The sequence below is a fragment of the Pecten maximus genome, chromosome 10 (genome assembly GCF_902652985.1).
Source record: "Pecten maximus chromosome 10, xPecMax1.1, whole genome shotgun sequence".
Lineage (NCBI taxonomy): Eukaryota > Metazoa > Mollusca > Bivalvia > Pectinida > Pectinidae > Pecten > Pecten maximus.
The window spans coordinates 5,425,548-5,446,086 of NC_047024.1; the positions used below are offsets into that span (position 1 = coordinate 5,425,548).

The following is a 20,539-nucleotide window of genomic DNA, read 5'->3' on the forward strand; positions in this document are numbered from 1 at the left end:
AAGCTTCCTTTCGAGCAGGAGATCTAACTGCGAAATTTTCGCTGCTGAAATAAGATAACACTCGCGACTACTTATTGCAGGTAATATACAGGTAATATATTGGTAATATACAGGTAATATACAGGTAATATACAGGTAATATACAGGTAATATAAAACTAAGGGAAACGAATGTTGAGCATAATTTGAACATGCTATATACACCACATACTTGGCATGACCAAAAGGTAACGTTTTCGTGTAAATAATAGTGTAATTAAATCAACTCTTTAAGGTTACAGAATTCTCTACGAAATAGCTAAATATGCAAATGAATAACAATAGCAATGATATACAATGATACATGTTTATAGTGATGTACCATGATGTGCAATTATATACAATTATATACAATGAAATACCATGATGTACAATGATGTACAACCATATATATATATTACCGGACAAATGACAAAAAGGCAACCTTCTGATTGCATGTTTCTACCACAATAGGTGGTCGTTATTCATCTCCAAAGCATGAAATAATTATTACAACTGTTGAATACCAAACTCTAAATGCATTTTGATTGGTTGACACTGTGACCTTTTACCAGGACTTTTTTTTAATCAAATGGTTCAATGCAATTTCATTGGCTTACACTTGAAGGCCAAGGCCGCTTAACGATATCCTGGAAATGACAACGCACAAAAAGTAAATCGCAGTTGTTTTGTTATATTCTAATAAATATACCCGGTATATAGATTTTTATAAATTGGTTGCTTTGAAAGAATAAACCTACTCATTATTTTGTTATGATTTGTAATATTTCTATGCATTTTCGAATTTTTCAGTTTTGTAAATTAATAAGCGGCATTTCAAATTAGGTCATATCCTTACATTACACCTGATGTTGTGAAAAGAGCACACACTGACACAAAAAAAAGGTGAATTCATCCCCAGAAAAGCTTTTCTATTATGGTAGAAACACGTCACACAAACTCGGGGTTGTTTTTATGGTATTTCTAACTTTTTAAAATAAAAAAAAAACTTTCTAAATTTTTAACATTATAGTCGCTTAATACTAGATGTTTACGTAATTGATAAACATGCTCCACTCCCCGTCTTCTCGCCCTATATTTCGCTTCGAAGCAGCTAGTATCTTGCAAACATTTCTTTCTGATTTTTAGCAATTGCTTTGTTTTACAACAATTACGAAACAAGTTATAGTTCATACATATTACGGCATCAAGTCCAACTTTATGAAAACTTATCTTAGGTCCTTCTCAAGGAATATTGATAACAAAGACTGTATACTGTCGGACAGAACACGGACGATTTAATGTTTGTGGACTAATAAAGAAGAAAAGACCGTTTCGCAACACTTGCAGGCTAATTTGTAGAACTTTGTATTTGTTTGGTAGACATGTATACCAAGACTTGTCATCGGTATCTGAATAAGATCAAGACCGCTCTGTTTACAATTTTCATATTTAGATTTCAACCAAGAACTGTTGCAGTCACTTTTGAATTTAACAATAAATAGAAAGTGTTAGTTTTGTTACAAACTCTTGGAAAATATAACGTTTTATATTTTTTTTCTCCTACTGATTTTCAACATTACAGTCGCCTAATATAAGATGTACAAGTAGTTGATAAACATGCTCCCCTCGTTTTTTTATTAGTTACCCGTGATAGCTGACTAGCCTTTACAACATTGTTATATAACCTACACAATTACATGAATATTTGAATATGATGCATGATGTAACACGAGTGATGTTGATATAACTATAAGATGCGCTACACTGAGTTTTAATTTTAACGATCTGCAGAATGAAAAACAGCACTATACTACAGCGTACTGCAATATCTCCATTTGAAATAGAGTTTTGATCAATTCATTTCAGCTATGTCTATTCTTTCTAGGCAAGAGATAGCTGGGAAGCTTGGACTACTCTACACCACGTTAACATCCACATTAACACACACGTTAACATACAATGACGAATTAGAATTAAAACCCGATATATATTGGGTAACGACAACCATCCCACATGTCGTCGAATGATTAACTAACAAACATGTAAGTAGAGGAAAATGAATTATAAAATCAGGAGTAACACATAAAAAATAAAACCAAGGAGTGATAATGTTCACTAGGACTGACCTTCTCCAGAGCTTCCATAGGGAACAACATTCCAACACAGAATGTCGGACATATCTCTATTACGGATGTGTGATCGCATCAACAAAAGTAACTTTAGAGTTAAAGGAGCTTAAACCAAATAATAAAAGGATGTTTATCTAGTTAATTTATATTAAAATAACCTATTTACCTGTCCACATAAGGACATCCGCCGAAATTTGTATTTGACGAAGTATGAATCCTAGTCCAAATCCAACCACCACCCCGCCGCACACAGCCAGGACATAGGCGTGACTTGATAGTCGTTCACACCTCTTAGGGACACGATCCCCCGGGCCGGTGTCCTCTTGACCACCATTTGTGAATTCATGCTTGTTATCCATCACAGAGTCCTGAGAGGCTGTATTTATGGGAGCCAAACTGACAACGACCGACTTGAGTCTCGGTTCGCTGGATTGTGTGGGGAGCAGTCAGGTATGACAAACCTGTATCTTTCCAAGTTCTACTCTTATAAGATCCCAACATCTAATAGAGTAGGTATCAAACACTAGTGTATTAAGTATCCCTCTTGTCGCAAAAGGTGCAGATATATCGAGAGATCAATGGGATATTTTATACAAATACACACGCGACGAAAATGTGCTGAAGGATTGCCGTTGACTCTTTATCTTTGGTATACTGTTGTTTTACATCGCTCTTCAATTACTTAATATCGGTTGAACTTAATATTGTACAATAATTTCGTAAACATGTATTTACTTTTAGCGACAATTTGTTTTCGTCACGAGCTCTTTTTTTTTTTAAATTATTGAATATCGATTGAATTTTAAATGGGAGGTATTCGTATAGATGTATTTATTTAAAGCCACGATTTTTTTCGTGTCGATTATTTCACGTAAACTTGTGTTTGATCCTTAACATAATCTTAACCGTAAAACTTTTAGTTTTATAATGGCAATCTGCCTCAGGATTTAATGTTGATATATGTGTTCATAAGTGATATAAAGAGACTTGAAACTTATTATGTCGGCAATGAAAAGAATACTTATTTTGACTTCGTTTATGGGTTTTCAATTAGAGATACGATGGTTCTTATGGTTGGAATTTTAGTTTTATTTTATTTAACGTCCTATCAAAAGCCAAGGTCATTTAAGGACAGATCACAGATAATAATCATACTATTTTCCCGTCAATAGGGTCCAGGGGGTAAGGTCCCCCGTGGTTCCTCACAATGCATACAAAACTTATTGATATTACCAGTTTATACACTTTCCTACATTCTTACATTAAGACAAAATATCACACTCATATTTCTTTTGTAGACATATTAAAACATAATTTGTGTCGGGACACCTTAACCACTCGGACACCGCGGCCCCATTATGGTTATAAACATGGGTCTGTGAATATATGAATATTTGAAGTGTTTATTAACACTATCCCAGTTCCAATTTCGAGAATATGACATGTTTTGGATGTAAACTAGATTTATATTCTGTGGTTGTCGTTCAGGTTTTAAAAGTTACCTAGGTCTTTCTTTCTGTCCTTTTCATTGATTGTCAAAGTTAATATTTTGCTTTCATTTTCTTTTCACAGGAAAGCATTACAGAATTTAAGGAGGGAAAGCATTACAGAATTCAAGGAGGGAAAGCATTACAGAATTAAAGGAGGGAAAGCATTACAGAATTTAAGGGAAGGAAAGCATTACAGAATTTAAGGAAAGATTAGTTTAAATTGTTTCCTTTAACCCAATAATGTTTTCCTATGCAGATTTTAAATTTAGGGGTTTCATAAGGTTGAGGAATGCTCACGAAACCGAGACAAGGATATACAAATTGTTTCAATGTTGGTATGTACACGTGATAAAGCATTACAGAATGTAAGGATGGAAAGCATTACAGAATTTAAGGAAAGGAAATCATTACAGAATTTAAGGGAAGGAAAGCATTACAGAATTTAAGGAAAGGAAAGCATTACAGAATTTAAGGGAAGGAAAGCATTACAGAATTTAAGGAGGGAAAGCATTACAGAATTTAAGGGAAGGAAAGCATTACAGAATTTAAGGGAGGGAAAGCATTACAGAATTTAAGGGAAGGAAAGCATTACAGAATTTAAGGGAGGGAAAGCATTACAGAATTTAAGGGAAGGAATTCATTACAGAATTAAAGGAGGGAAAGCATTACAGAATTAAAGGAGGGAAAGCATTACAGAATTTAAGGGAAGGAAAGCATTAAAGAATTTAAGGAAAGGAAAGCATTACAGAATTTAAGGAGGGAAAGCATTACAGAATTTAAGGGAAGGAAAGCATTACAGAATTTAAGGGAGGGAAAGCATTACAGAATTTAAGGGAGGGAAAGCATTACAGAATTTAAGGGAGGGAAAGCATTACATAATTTAAGGAGGGAAAGCATTACAGAATTTAAGGGAGGGAAAGCATTACAGAATTTAAAGGAAGGAAAGCATTACAGAATTTAAGGGAAGGAAAGCATTACAGAATTTAAGGGAAGGAAAGCATTACAGAATTTAAGGAGGGAAAGCATTACAGAATTTAAGGGAAGGAAAGCATTACAGAATTTAAGGGAAGGAAAGCATTACAGAATTTAAGGGAAGGAAAGCATTACAGAATTTAAGGAGGGAAAGCATTACAGAATTTAAGGGAAGGAAAGCATTACAGAATTTAAGGGAGGGAAAGCATTACAGAATTTAAGGAGGGAAAGCATTACAGAATTTAAGGAGGGAAAGCATTACATAATTTAAGGGAGGGAAAGCATTACAGAATTTAAGGAGGGAAAGCATTACAGAATTTAAGGAGGGAAAGCATTACATAATTTAAGGGAGGGAAAGCATTACATAATTTAAGGGAGGGAAAGCATTACAGAGTTTAAGGGAAGGAAAGCATTACAGAATTTAAGGGAAGGAAAGCATTACAGAATTTAAGGGAAGGAAAGCATTACAGAATTTAAGGGAAGGAAAGCATTAAAGAATTTAAGGAGGGAAAGCATTACATAATTTAAGGGAGGGAAAGCATTACAGAATTTAAGGGAAGGAAAGCATTACAGAGTTTAAGGAGGGAAAGCATTACATAATTTAAGGGAGGGAAAGCATTACAGAATTTAAGGAGGGAAAGCATTACAGAATTTAAGGAGGGAAAGCATTACAGAATTTAAGGAGGGAAAGCATTACAGAATTTAAGGAGGGAAAGCATTACAGAATTTAAGGAGGGAAAGCATTACAGAATTTAAGGAGGGAAAGCATTACAAAGTTTAAGGGAAGGAAAGCATTACAGAATTTAAGGGAGGGAAAGCATTACAGAATTTAAGGGAAGGAAAGCATTACAGAATTTAAGGGAAGGAAAGCATTACAGAATTTAAGGGAGGGAAAGCATTACAGAATTTAAGGGAAGGAAAGCATTACAGAATTTAAGGGAAGGAAAGCATTACAGAATTTAAGGAGGGAAAGCATTACAGAATTTAAGGGAGGGAAAGCATTACATAATTTAAGGAGGGAAAGCATTACAGAATTTAAGGGAGGGAAAGCATTACAGAATTTAAGGGAAGGAAAGCATTACAGAGTTTAAGGGAAGGAAAGCATTACAGAATTTAAGGAGGGAAAGCATTACAGAATTTAAGGGAGGGAAAGCATTACATAATTTAAGGAGGGAAAGCATTACAGAATTCAAGGAGGGAAAGCATTACAGAGTTTAAGGGAAGGAAAGCATTACAGAATTTAAGGAGGGAAAGCATTACAGAATTTAAGGGAGGGAAAGCATTACATAATTTAAGGGAGGGAAAGCATTACATAATTTAAGGAGGGAAAGCATTACAGAATTTAAGGGAAGGAAAGCATTATAGAGTTTAAGGGAAGGAAAGCATTACAGAATTTAAGGAGGGAAAGCTTAGTTTAAATTGTTTCCTTAAACCCAAAAATGTTTTCCTATGCAGATTTGAAATTAAGGAGTTTCATTAGGCTAAGGAATGTTGATGAAACCGATACAAGGACGTGCAAGTTATTTTTAATGTTGACATGTACAAGTGATAAAATACTGTTTAGTTATTACAATAAGCATGTAAATATATAATGTACTATTTTATTCATAGTCCATTTTGATAATTACAAAAATATGGGTTACTGCATCTTTTTTATCTTTAAGGTGACCGATATGCAAATTATAAATGTGTTTTATTGGTTGAGAAACCTATTCATTCTTTTGGAGATGTATCCCTCATAGACATCCATTAGAGCAATACAAGGGAGAGTTTGTCTATGTTGAATAACACGCATACATATTTAAAAAGATGTTTAAAGATTAAAAGAAGAAGAAAAAAGGTAGCTGTAATGCGTTTGCAGAGCAGATCAAGAACAACCTTTTTATTACTATTATATTCCTTTCCAGAATGAACAAGATTCTAAAAACAGAATAAAGTAACTACAATTGCATAAGATTATAAATGCAAAGTTAATTACACGTTAAATAATAATGTTGAAGATTTTTGAGAGGTACGTGTATGAGGGGACGCATTCGAAGTATACATTAGCTATGAAGGAGAATAACGTTATATATGATAGATAGATAGATATATGATGTAAAAAATCATTTTTATTTCTAAAAAATCAACACGAAATGTACCTGGTGCAAAAATTCTCTAACACACTTCTTGTAAACAACCACCTGTAAATATACACTTGTAAACAAATTATTATGACACATCTCTCTTCCAGAACGAGTTATACATTTTTGTAAGGGTTGTCTCCCTCTATTCAATGGTATACATAACAATGTAATTATGCAATTTATGTAATACTAATGAATCATACATTTTTCGCATGTTTTGTCGAATTTTACAACAGTAATCCACATGGTTAGTCATAATAATACTATCAACTGATCAATTTATTTCTATTAAATTGTACAACAGTATTGATATAAGGCTTGTAAAGTATTACTGGATATGGTATTTAGATAACCCTTAACTATACATCAAGCGTATACAAATGTATGTTATTTTGAAGAACGTTAAATAGTGTGTGGAGGAGACCGATCGTAGCCGAAGAGTTGAAAGTCCCGAGCGAATTTGTCTTGTACTCTTGCTATTGTAGCGGGTCTGACCCGATTATAAGCTTCTTGTACGGCACGTTTCTTCTGTAAGAACATCTGAGAATCTGTAAGTGGACTGGACAACATTTGTTTTAGTATGAACTCTGTCACTCTATCCGCTGTAAACACCGACAGTTTCTGGAAAAGTAAACATAATATATTGTGTCGGAGAACTCCGGCAACTAAGGGTATAAACTATTCGTATAGTGGGAAACGCAACATGCTATATTACAAAATGAGTAAATTGCTTAAGATTTCGTGTCTTTATTGCATAATTTCATTTATATTCGACACGCAGGCAGATGTCTAAGTATTGAAAAAAATATGAAAACTATTAAATGAGTTAAAATAACAAGAGGCCTATCAGCCTTAACGGCCACTCGAGCTTTCACATATTAAAGTAAATTTGACACATTTGGGCACTGCCCATTAGCCTGTGGGGTTAGTCGGGACCAACATGAATACACCATCAAACTGTCATCCCAGGTTGATAATGTTAACAAAGTTAGAATAAATTCCATTAGAAATCTTATGAATGACTGTCAAAAAAGTCATTTCCCTATATAAACCATAAAGTAAAGATTTCCCTCTCCCCAGGGGCAAACATGAGACCCCAGGGTCATGAAATTCACGATTTTGGTTAAGCATCTTAGGACCCTTCCATTATGAGGTATATTTGATTCTACTTTATTTGAGACTTGGGAAGATTTTTGGAATTTCAGTCAATTTGACTCCTTTTGGCCCTACCCTTCAGCCCCTTGGAAGTAGCGACCGTATAAGTCACAACTTCAGGTTGAACTTGAGTTTTGGTCATGGAAGATTTATAAAAAAAAAATGTCGTTGAAATTAGTTAAGGTGTTTCTGAGGAGAAGTCGAAATGTAAATTATTTACGGACGCATAATACACAATGGACGACGTACGACGAAGGACAAAAGGACGATTAGAATAGGTCACTACAAACTTATCTTAGGTGACCTAATAAAAGTACCATCACCTTCCTCCGTGATCCAAATACAGATAACAAAGTGCCAATAAGACAATAATAACAGTCCTCGAACGCAAGTGATGTTACAGTTATGAATTTAGGTCTAAGGCATACAACTCCCGGACGTAAATCCGATCGGGTACAAATCTTTGGTCTTTTATCAAATATATTAATAAATGATGTCAATTAAACCGTTTTCCTATTATCTCTCAGTCTCTGTTTAAAGCCTATCTTAAATGGTTCCATATGGATCCATGGTTGAGAAACTATTATAGAATATATGCTAGTGAATAATTCACTGAATATTCATAACATGGAATGTGATCATCCAATAATGTACGGAAGGAATAAAAAATAATTTACAAAAGGAGTGTAGAGTCACAGTGTTCCTATTTCTTTAGTTAAAATATCACTTTTTCAGTTTTATCGTGGTGATCTTATTGTTTAAGAGGGTGATATATAGACAAATCCACTTTTTTTTTTATATCTCACCTCAAATAAATCTGACGGGAACGTCAGAGAAGAGTTTATATATCCCTGAAGCTGCAACACATGCCAAAGTGTGTCCATAAATAATATTTTGTTTGAGCAATCTTCTCTAAAAATGTTAAAATACCACATATGGGAAGCGATCCAAGAAAAAATGGTATCCTTCACGGTCTTACTATGAATCCTTTCCACTATAGATTGTCGTTTCTGGTCGGTGATGTTCATCACTTCTAAGACGTGTTCGGTGTCCGAGGTAAGCGTCTCCTGTTTACAGATGACGTCATAACGTAAAGAGCAGGGATCACACAGACTCGACACAGGTAGAGTGTGTCTATCCTCCCTCCTCTCATCTACTCTTCCAAACATCAGTCACATAATCTAAAAACTCCTCAAATGATATATTGAATCCACAGAAACCCGCTCTCATTTTGCGGTGGTCTTTACCTATGTTCTTTGCCATTTCTCTACCCCAGATTCCGAGAATATAATACTTGTCTAAGTAGGCCGAGAAAAGTCTCGTGAATGGATCTCGTGTGACTAGAACCATCCTGATATCACGTTTGATAACAGTATTAAGAGTTACTTCATTTCTGCCATGCACAATTTCTCTGTTTACATAAAATATGTCTCTGTCCAGATCTTTCTTGTATTCCAGTGCCCGTACCACAATACCGATAAATGTACTCCCAGTTTTTGGTGCTTTACAAAAAGCCACATTATTGGATTTAGAGTAAAAGTATATTGGGGTGGTATTGCTAGGTTTTATTTTTGGTAATTCCGCACATTTCTTGTACAGAAATGATCTTCTGTCTCTGTAAGTCGTTGAAGGATCAAGAGACGGCGCGGATAAGTGTCGGTCAGTCTCGGAAGGGCTCACTAACTGCTTGGTGATGATAGAGGACAACTGTGGCGGGGTCTCTGTCATAAATATCCTGGTATCTAAAATCATTATCAAAACAGATATTCAGATCCATGTTTATGAAGAAAATTAAACTAAGATTTCGTAAATTTCTCCAATATCTTATATACATAACCCAATAATGAACTTGTTTTGTGTATACTATAAGCTATATGTAGCTGTAAGTCAAATTGTTATATATTTACCTACATAAATCCATGATGGTAAATGTGTGACATATTACTTTTTTTTAAGTCTACATTAGGCCGGGAATACTTTGTTTGTAACGTCTTTAGACAAGAATGAGATGCTGTTTTAAAAAGTAAATCTCTTCATAAAATGTAAATATAACCTGTTTAGTGATTGGAAAAATGAAAATAACACATAACAAATATGTATACCGGGAAGAAAAAACCGAGTGGTTGGAAATATTACGTAAATAGTTATACTTTATGTAGATTACGTATTAAAACATAGAAAAGACTAACCTGTCAGCCATTGGAATATTACGTAAATAGTTATATATTATGTAGTTTAAATATGACCGCATAGAAAATGACTTACCTGTCAGCGATTGGAATAGTACGTAAAAAGTTATACAAATCCATAACAGTATGGACAGTGGTAATATCTTCCTGTACAATCCCAACATCTCCTGTACCAGGTATTTATCTCCTTATGTTCTGATCTACCTTTACTGCGACAGATATCATTCAATATTGCCAATCTTGATATCGCTAAAGTCAATAAAAGTAGTAAAAAATCGCCCCCCTGCAGAGGTAATCCCACAACAATGGACCATTCCCCATCCGGTATATCCCAGCATCGACACTAAATATATACGGATTGTTATATGGTTTTCTTACAGCTCTGACAGTTTGATTTAAGCTTTTGTCTTCCTAGAATATATTAATGATTTGAAGATTAGATAACCCTACCTACATATATATGTATATATATAATATATGATAAGTGCCACGCCATCGAAGATATATTGATTGATCAGCGGAGTTATAACCTGAGAAGACTTTGGATATCGTGACTATTTATCCGGTTATTACTCGAAAGAAGCTGTTATTCCAATATTTAGCCGTTTACGATCTCTGAGAAAGCTTCCATCCTATCAATATTTGATGACACGAGCGAATCTTTGACGTACTTCATGTAACTATACATATGTAAATGCTCCCTATACCCGTGCATTATAACATGGATATTGATTACACAGTATCAGCTGATCATTGCTTCCTACCTGTTAGTAGGTAGACATTGAAACTCGTGGGAAATCTACAAGCGATATATTTAAAAATATACTTTATGGTATATACGAGGGTTGATTGATATGGTGTGAGCCTCATATTGAAGGATGTGAATTTTTGCCGGACATATTGAATTTTTTTCAACATAATCCCCTTTAGTATCTATACACTTTTGTCAGGGGTGTTTAAGAGCCTCAATGTCACTTTTATAGAACACTTTTTCTCTCTCTCATATCTCGCCATGTTGGATAGAGTTTGCCCATGTAAGATAGCTATGTAAGATAAATCTATCTGATGTGGCAGGATTGAATTTTATTGAATGTATTTGTTTAGTTAGTTGCGTAAAGTTATATTAACGTTATGTCCAGTATAGAGGTCAAGTCTAAAACTGTGACGTCAGTATATATATGATATCTGACTGGCTAGTTGGGTTGGCGCGCGAGACCTTTGTGTGACAATAGGTAGACAGGCGAGCGACAACGGCGAAGACTGACCAGAGTGTGAGTGAGGTATGAAATCGATTTCAACTAACAAACTAATGTATCTGTCTATTTTATTTGATCTTTTTCTTGTCCGGCGTGCGGTAATTTCCGTGAGCAGTTTCAGTATTATTTGTACGGCATTTTATCCTATTTTAAATAAAAGACGTATGTGTGCGTACGCGGGGTTTACCTGAGTGACCGCCATTACACTGGCTGGTACGATTGTGTTCATTTCTATTATTATATCTGACTATCTGTATCATTTATGTTTACAGATCTCAATTCTAATATATAGAATTGTATGAGCTGGGAATTAGTAAAGGCCTTCTGCCACACAGAGGTGATTATTATTTATATACATATTTCGCCATGTCTATGTACATGCTGAATATCCTATTATAATGTGTACGTGTGTGAATGGGTTTAACCATTCACACGTTTCAGTACGATACAGTAATGAAATCCTTGTAAAAGTAATTGATTATATATATTGTAATTGATAAATAAGGAAATACAGAATCTTCTATTTCCAATTCATCATTTGTTATTATATTATTCCCGGTTAAATGTACGTATCTTATAGTTAAGTGTTAATTGTCAGACTGCAACCGTATCTGTAATGTGTGTATCGATAATGTAATGTGTGAGAGTAGTAAGAGTCTTTGTTTTGTATCGTTGCAGGGTAAAAGATTTACTATAATAAATCACTGGTTCCAAGAAAAACTACATCGAGCTGGGTTATTATTTTCACCCATATTCCCCTCGGTTTCAATGGAGCCCCCAGTGAGGAACCAGAAAGATTTAACCAGTTTCTATACATGTGTCATTGTGAACTGTGATGTCTACGCTGATCGTCTGTCGTACGCGCCATGTACATGTTTTGCTTTGCTTTGTGTGTAGTCGCAGTCAGTCAACCACGACCAGCCAGGTGACTATCTATTGTGACAGGTATATATACGTAACGGGTACGTTCCACATGCGTAACTTAATGTGTTTCAAGCGTCTTCGAGACACCGACGATATAGTTTAAAACGCTGAAGTGATCAGTATTATAATCCAAGATGTCTGCGCCCATGTGATTTCATCAAACCACTTACCATTTGGAAAAAAACACTGTGTTTGACGACTAAACCCATGACAGTCTGATATCCATTTAACGATTACGCAGTGTTGACTAGATATTTTACGTTATAGAAGAGGATTATATCTAGATACTTTTTAAAACAACTTACCAACGGAACATTTATAGTAGATTTACAGAAGACGTCGTGCTAAGCTTGCTGTGTTGTATAGTGGCATTGTATTTAGTGACTGTCAAGTGTGTATGGTGTCGCTTTATTGCTATTTAATTTTATTTGCTTGCTTTGTTGTTGCATTATTTTGATTTGCTTATTGTAATTTTTGTGTGTGCATGTGTTTGCTAATTGGTGTTGCTATATTTGCCTTCGCATTGTGTGCTTTGTGTAGTGTGTATTTTTTTTTTTTTTTGGTTGTTGTTTATATAATTCCGGCGCACACGTCTTTACACGTTTCTGCTTTTTGTGTCATTCCATTATTTCCAGGTTACAGCTCATCTGTCTAGTACCGAAATTACTCAAATATTTTCTTTATTTTTTTTTTTTTGAGTGAATTTATTTATTTATTTATTTATTTATTTTGGTTGATATAGGTACATCTGTTACAGTTCCTGAATTTATTTATTTTTCTCAATCCATTCCTGTTCAATCTTAACTGATTAATATTAACATTTCAGACTGGTTGTGAGTGAGCATGTGATTAATTTTCTTTGACATTTGACATCTGACATTTGGGATTTTTTACGGGTAATTGCTAGTTGATAAGTTGTTGTTTTTTTAGTAAGTATTTGGGAATTATTTCCAATTAGATATTTTCACATTTATTGACTTAGACTTGTATACAACTTTACTTATTTGAAGTTATTTCATACTGTGTAGATTTAATAACCTGATCTTTGGCAGAACCGATCTTTGGTAAGTATTTGGTAAGTATATATACACAGGGTGTGCAGATTGATCATGATTTGATACAATTGTATTCTTGATATTTTTAGTTTCAGCTTCATAATTATATTTCAGGTGTTTATATTTTGTGATTATTTTGTGCATTGATAATATGTGGGGACATTGGACATTGTGAATTGCATCACCAAGGAAACTGTAGATTGAGTGATTGTTACACATCAGTATCCGGATTATTATTATTATTTTTGTGTGTTGTGTTGTATACTGTCATTGATTACAAGTCATCATGGCAGACCTTTCAGAACAGGAAGCAAAGAAGTTGTTGAAATATTTCAAGGACATGAAACTGAAACCAAAAGTTGATACCTTTGACGACTTTAAGGCCTTCATGGAAGGACATTTTGGTCAAGGGGAGGAAAGCAAGGAGATACCACCACTACCTTCCTTGGCAGACTTTAAGCATCATTTTCCAAAGTTGCCTAATTTCTCAGGAGACATCAAGAAGGATGTAGGCTATGATATCTGGAAAAGCGAAGTGAAGTTTATTTCTCAGCAGGGTTACTCGTCACAGACTGTTGGACAGGCAATCAGGAGTTCATTGAGAGGTGAAGCTCTTCGAGTATGGGCAAGACTGGGACCAGATACTTCAGTTGATGTTATCCTGGAGAAGATGGACAGCGTTTATGGAGATGTACAGCAGTCGGAGTTGATCTTGGCTAAGTTCTACAGCTCAAAGCAGGAATCTGACGAGGATGTATCAACATGGAGTTGTAGATTGGAGGATGTGTTAGCCAAGGCCGTAGTTGCTGGAGAGGTTCAGAGCACTAAGGTGGATTCTATGCTGAGGACCATGTTTTGGACTGGATTGCGACCAAGTCTCAAGGATTCTACTGGACACTTGTTTGAATCGATCCATGAATTTGATCGTCTGCGTGTGGCAATACGTAGAGTGGAGGAAGATCGCAGAAGTAGACAAGCAGATAGTGGCAAGAAGAAGCCAGATACAGCGAAGTCAGCTATTGCTGTACCTACCACCAGCTCAGAATCAGAGATGACACAGTTGAAAGGCGTGATACAGCAGTTGTCCACTGACGTGCAGTCATTGAAGAGTCAACAGCAGTATGGAAACCAGAGCTACTGAGGGAAACAGCGCAATCTGAATTTCGGCCGAGGAAGAAATAGACAGTATGGTGGGAACCGCAACCAGAACCAGCCGCAACAAGGTGATATGAAGGTGCAACATGATGCTGCAGATGATGCTGAGCCAGTATGCTTTAGATGTGGAAGGGAAGGTCATATTGCGATTGGATGCAGAGCCAAGGTGGGAGTCAAGCAACCTTTAAACTCCAACACGCCGGCGTCGAAGGGCGGACGTTAGGTGAAGAGAGGGCTAGCCCTAGGCAGCGAACACCTGAACTTGTTGGGACAGCTACAGAAACTCATGTCACCATTTGTGGAATAAGAACACCAGCATTAGTGGACAGTGGTTCTACAGTCTCTACTATCAGCCGCGCATTCTATGAGGAACATCTCAGCCATGTTGAGATAAGATCTATTCAGGATACGTTGAACATTGAATGTGCTGGTGGAACGTCTTTGCCATATGAAGGTATTGTGGAAGTGACCATTGATTTTGGAGAGACTGGAGTGGATAAGAAGGATACTTGTATAGAGAAGTGTTTATTTCTTATAGTTCCATCAACTCCATACAATGCCCATGTGCCTTTATTATTAGGAACTAATATCCTGGGTGTTCTCATGGACAGGACAGAGCAGCGTTTTGGACCAACATTTTTACAGTGTGCCAGATTGACAACGCCGATCTATCTTGCTTTCAGATGTATATTTATCAGAGAGAGGGAGTTGTCCAGACGGAACAACCAGTTAGCAATTGTTAGATGTGCAAGCTCTATGCCTGTGACCATAAAGCCAAACTCTGATGTTGTGATTGAAGGAAGTCTCAGCAAGAAAGTCAATTATCCGCAAGTGTGTGCATTAATTCAGCCCACAGAGAAGTCCTCGCTTCCTGCAGATCTTGATTTGACTCCTACCATGGTACCATACAGACCTCTCAGTAATAACTTATTGAAGGTACATATTAGTAATATGTCGACAAGAACTGTGAAGATTCAACCTAGAGCTATCTTGTGTGAACTTCAATCGGTTTCCGTGGAAGATATCTCTCAGCTCGAAGGGGACAAAGAGGAAGTTGGAGACATCCTAGACAAGGTTGACATACATACAGAAGGTCTTACAGAGAGCGAGTTGTCAGGTGGGCGCCAGCTTCTTGAGAAGTTCAGACCAATATTCGCCACCACAGACATTGATTTAGGAAGGACCAACTTAGTGGAACATCGCATCGAGCTGACAGATAATATTCCCTTCAAGCAGCGCCATAGACGGATACCACCATCCATGTTGGAAGAAGTAAGGAACCATATTCACCAGCTCTTGGCCGCTGGAGTGATACAGCGTTCCCATTCCCCATGGACGTCAAATGTGGTGTTAGTGCGTAAGAAGGATGGGTCTCTTCGACTTTGCGTAGACTACCGTCAACTCAATCAGCGTACAGTAAAGGATGCATATGCACTTCCTAGAGTTGATGAGATCCTGGACTCCTTAGCTGGGAACAGATTTTTCTCTGTGGTGGATATGAAGTCTGGTTACCACCAAGTGGAATTATTTGAGCAGCATAAGGAACGGACAGCCTTCACTGTGGGACCGCTTGGGTTTTATGAGTACACCAGGATGCCTTTTGGACTTGCAAACGCACCTGCCACGTACCAGCGTCTCATGGAGGAGTGTCTGTCTGGTCTTCATACCAGGATATGCTACGTCTACATCGACGATATTATAGTCTTTTCCCGGACGTATGAGGAACACCTAGAGCGCTTGGATAAAGTTTTCCAGCGATTGAAGGATCATGGGATGAAGCTGTCTCCACAGAAATGCCATTTATTCAAGAGGAAGGTAAAGTATGTTGGGCACGTTGTTTCTGAGGACGGCATAGAACCAGATCCATCAAAGATTGAGAAGGTAGTGAACTGGCCGCGCCCACAGACTCCAGAGGACGTCCGACGGTTTTTAGGATTCGTGGGATACTATCGCCGATTCATAAAGGACTTCTCACGGATTGCCCGTCCTTTGTCAATGTTGATGCCTACCACAAGGAAACCTAAGAAAGGAGCAAAGAAGGTGAAATTGGAAGTTCGCCAATGGGTTTGGGGAGAGGAGCAGGAAAATGCTTTTGAATATTTGAAGAAATGCCTGACCGAACCTCCTGTTCTCGGTTATCCAGATTTCGAGAAACCATTTTGCCTTCACACAGACGCTTCACTTTTAGGGCTTGGTGCTGTACTCTACCAAGAAGACAGCGGCGTAAAGAAAGTGATAGCTTATGCCAGCAGAGGATTGTCCAAGTCTGAGCAGCGGTATCCTGCGCATAAACTTGAGTTTCTTGCACTCAAGTGGGCAGTTACCGACAAGTTCAAGGATTACCTGTACGGACAGAGGTTCACTGCAGTAACTGACAACAATCCTTTAACTTACATTCTATCATCGGCGAAACTTGATGCCACGTCGCAGAGATGGGTAGCAGCTCTTGCCGCGTATGATTTTGATATCATCTACCGACCAGGTGCCAATAACTCGGATGCTGATGGGATGTCACGCCATCCTTCATTGAAGAAACCAGACGAGCAATTTATTCCGAGTGATGTCATAAAGGCTCTCAACTTTCAAGTACAGGCACCTTGTGTCGAGAGTGTTTCGATGTCAGCTGATGTACTACAGCCATTGACAGATGACCCTTTCACGACAGACACCAAGATGGTTGCTGAGGAGCAGATAAAAGATCCAGACCTTTCTTTTTGGATTCCGTGGGTGAGCGAAGGAAAAAAACCACGAAAGGACGAGATTCCATTTTCCAGGATTCACTCAGTCTTGAGAAGCAATTTTGACAAGATGAAGCTGGAAGATGGTGTGCTATACAGATACAGGTCTGTAGATGGAGAGGAGAGAAAACAGCTGCTTTTACCTCGCTCCCAAATTCCAACAGTGCTGTCGATGGTCCACGACAAAATGGGTCACCTCGGACGGGACAAGACACTATCCTTACTGCAGGACAGGTTTTTCTGGGTTGGGATGATGCGTGATGCCGAGGAATGGATAAAGGTTTGTCGACGTTGCGTACTAGGAAAATCTCCGACAAACAGTTGTGCTCCACTTGTCAACATAAGTTCATACCAACCACTGGAAATTGTATGCATGGACTTTTTGTGCCTTGAAACCTCCAAGGGCGGATACAATGATGTCCTCGTGATTACGGATCACTTTACGAAGTATGCTTTAGCAATTCCAACAAAGAACACTACTGCCAAGACGACAGCAGATGCTTTCTTCCATAACTTCGTCGTCCATTATGGTTTACCGAAAAGAATTCATTCGGACAGAGGACCAAACTTCGAAAGTCAGCTGCTGAAGGACTTGTGCAAAGTAACGGGTGTCGCGAAGTCCCACACCACGCCCTATCACCCAATGGGAAATGGACTTTGCGAACGGTTCAATCGCACCTTGATAAGTATGCTTAGGACACTCGAAAACGACCAAAAGAAGGACTGGAAGACACATATCTCATCGTTGGTCCATGCATATAATTGCACTCGCCACGAGTCAACTGGACAGTCACCTTATTTTTTGATGTTCGGGAGAAACCCGCGTTTACCAGTCGATCTTGCTTTCGGGCTAGATTTCGGCCATAAGGAGAAATCTATGACTGCCTATGTTGGAGATCTGCGACAGCGTTTGAAGAAAGCCTATGAACTGGCTTCTGCCAATGTGTCCAAGGCACAGTCAAAACAGAAAAGGAACTATGACTCCAAAGTTCGAGGAACTACCATTGCTACCGGCGACCGTGTGCTAGTGAAAGTTGTTGCCTTCGATGGAAGGCATAAGTTGGCCAACAAGTGGGAGGAAGAACCCTACATTGTGACTGGACAACCCAACGCCGATATACCAGCATACATTGTGAAGAAGGAGAATGGTGAGGGAAAAGTACGGACTTTACACCGGAACCTCCTTCTTCCCATCAGCTATATTTCCGGTCTTGATCAGCCTGTACCAATGCCCCGAGGGACAAAACCCCCAGTGACGCGTTCAAAAAGGGCTGCTAAGGACGAAGATTCTGATAGCAGTTCTTCCTTTTCTTCGACGTCGTCTGATGAGGAGGTACTCTTGGTGGCTGTTGACCATCCCACAGATGTTGCAGCCGACGCCACTGCTGGAGATACCTCAGGGGATCAAGAAGAGTCGGAACCAGAGTCGGAAGGAGATGGGGACGCCCAAAGAAGAGATTCCGCTCTGGATGAAAATGCAGTGTCTGATCAGGAGGATTCAGATGTCTCTCCACCACCAGTTGTGACTCGACAGTCGCAAAGGACAAAGGTTAAGCCTCGGTGGATGCGAGGGGATGAATATGTGTTTTCACATCAAACATCGACCAGAGAACCAGAATGGAAAGAAAGAGCCAGATTTCTGGGAGAACTAGCTGCAAGTGGCGTCTTTGATGGCAAGGAAGACAGTGTGAAGACGACACTTTTGCAGATAGTTTCTGGAACCACATAATGGCATGGTCGTACTTTTGAAATGTTTATGTATAACTGATGTAACAGGATTTTATAACAGAATGAAAGAATGTATGATTGAATTTTATTATATGTTGATATCGGGGACGATATTCTTGGTCAGGGGGAGGATGTGGCAGGATTGAATTTTATTGAATGTATTTGTTTAGTTAGTTGCGTAAAGTTATATTAACGTTATGTCCAGTATAGAGGTCAAGTCTAAAACTGTGACGTCAGTATATATATGATATCTGACTGGCTAGTTGGGTTGGCGCGCGAGACCTTTGTGTGACAATAGGTAGACAGGCGAGCGACAACGGCGAAGACTGACCAGAGTGTGAGTGAGGTATGAAATCGATTTCAACTAACAAACTAATGTATCTGTCTATTTTATTTGATCTTTTTCTTGTCCGGCGTGCGGTAATTTCCGTGAGCAGTTTCAGTATTATTTGTACGGCATTTTATCCTATTTTAAATAAAAGACGTATGTGTGCGTACGCGGGGTTTACCTGAGTGACCGCCATTACACTGGCTGGTACGATTGTGTTCATTTCTATTATTATATCTGACTATCTGTATCATTTATGTTTACAGATCTCAATTCTAATATATAGAATTGTATGAGCTGGGAATTAGTAAAGGCCTTCTGCCACACAGAGGTGATTATTATTTATATACATATTTCGCCATGTCTATGTACATGCTGAATATCCTATTATAATGTGTACGTGTGTGAATGGGTTTAACCATTCACACGTTTCAGTACGATACAGTAATGAAATCCTTGTAAAAGTAATTGATTATATATATTGTAATTGATAAATAAGGAAATACAGAATCTTCTATTTCCAATTCATCATTTGTTATTATATTATTCCCGGTTAAATGTACGTATCTTATAGTTAAGTGTTAATTGTCAGACTGCAACCGTATCTGTAATGTGTGTATCGATAATGTAATGTGTAAGAGTAGTAAGAGTCTTTGTTTTGTATCGTTGCAGGGTAAAAGATTTACTATAATAAATCACTGGTTCCAAGAAAAACTACATCGAGCTGGGTTATTATTTTCACCCATATTCCCCTCGGTTTCACTTACATAGCATTTCACGCGCCTGGATTAATCTGCGTTCAAGGGGGACAACTCTCACAACGTCGTCTGCTTGTGTTCACATCCGACAGTCCTTATCGTCGGTGTCAGTTTTGAAACGTTGGACTTAACTTTAAAAATACATACATTCTTAGATAAATATATATCATATCAGCAGTAAATCAATAGGGCTACACGGTTAAACGATTAGACATTTCATCTGAGCGAACATATAACTCCGTTACTGTAACAAACAGACTACGCCTACAGGCCTGTTGTAACAGTTACAGTACAATACAGACTTGCCTACCCGACAGATTTGTCATTAAAAACATGTAAACACACACAATCAGCTGGCAATGACAGGAAGTAAAATAAAAGCCATACATAAAAAAATATAAAAAAGAAAATGTCAAACGTCACAACCTATGAAATGGTTCCGTTTGCGTCAGCATGGGGCCCTGGAATTTGTTTACTCTAGACTAGACTATACTGACCAGTGCTCGAACAGGACCA

General features: G+C 37.6%; 2 protein-coding genes across 2 annotated transcripts in view; both read right to left on the reverse strand.

The window, feature by feature from the left end:
* LOC117336294 (excitatory amino acid transporter-like) overlaps nucleotides 1-2,635 on the reverse strand; it is a 64,003-nt gene extending 61,368 nt beyond the window's left edge. Inside the window, exon 1 of the mRNA XM_033896783.1 lies at nucleotides 2,316-2,635. Within this exon, the coding sequence (XP_033752674.1) occupies nucleotides 2,316-2,508 (193 nt within the window). The 5' untranslated portion in view covers nucleotides 2,509-2,635. The remainder of the gene's footprint in view (nucleotides 1-2,315) is intronic.
* A 3,986-nt stretch (nucleotides 2,636-6,621) lies between these two features.
* Nucleotides 6,622-9,622, reverse strand: LOC117335939 (carbohydrate sulfotransferase 13-like). Its single transcript, XM_033896224.1, has 3 exons — nucleotides 9,077-9,622; nucleotides 8,699-9,045; nucleotides 6,622-7,358 (listed from the first exon to the last, which is right to left on the reverse strand). Exons 1-3 carry the CDS (start codon nucleotides 9,618-9,620, stop codon nucleotides 7,140-7,142), a joined length of 1,110 nt encoding a protein of 369 aa, XP_033752115.1. The 5' UTR covers nucleotides 9,621-9,622; the 3' UTR covers nucleotides 6,622-7,139.
* Between the last annotated feature and the right edge of the window lie 10,917 nt (nucleotides 9,623-20,539).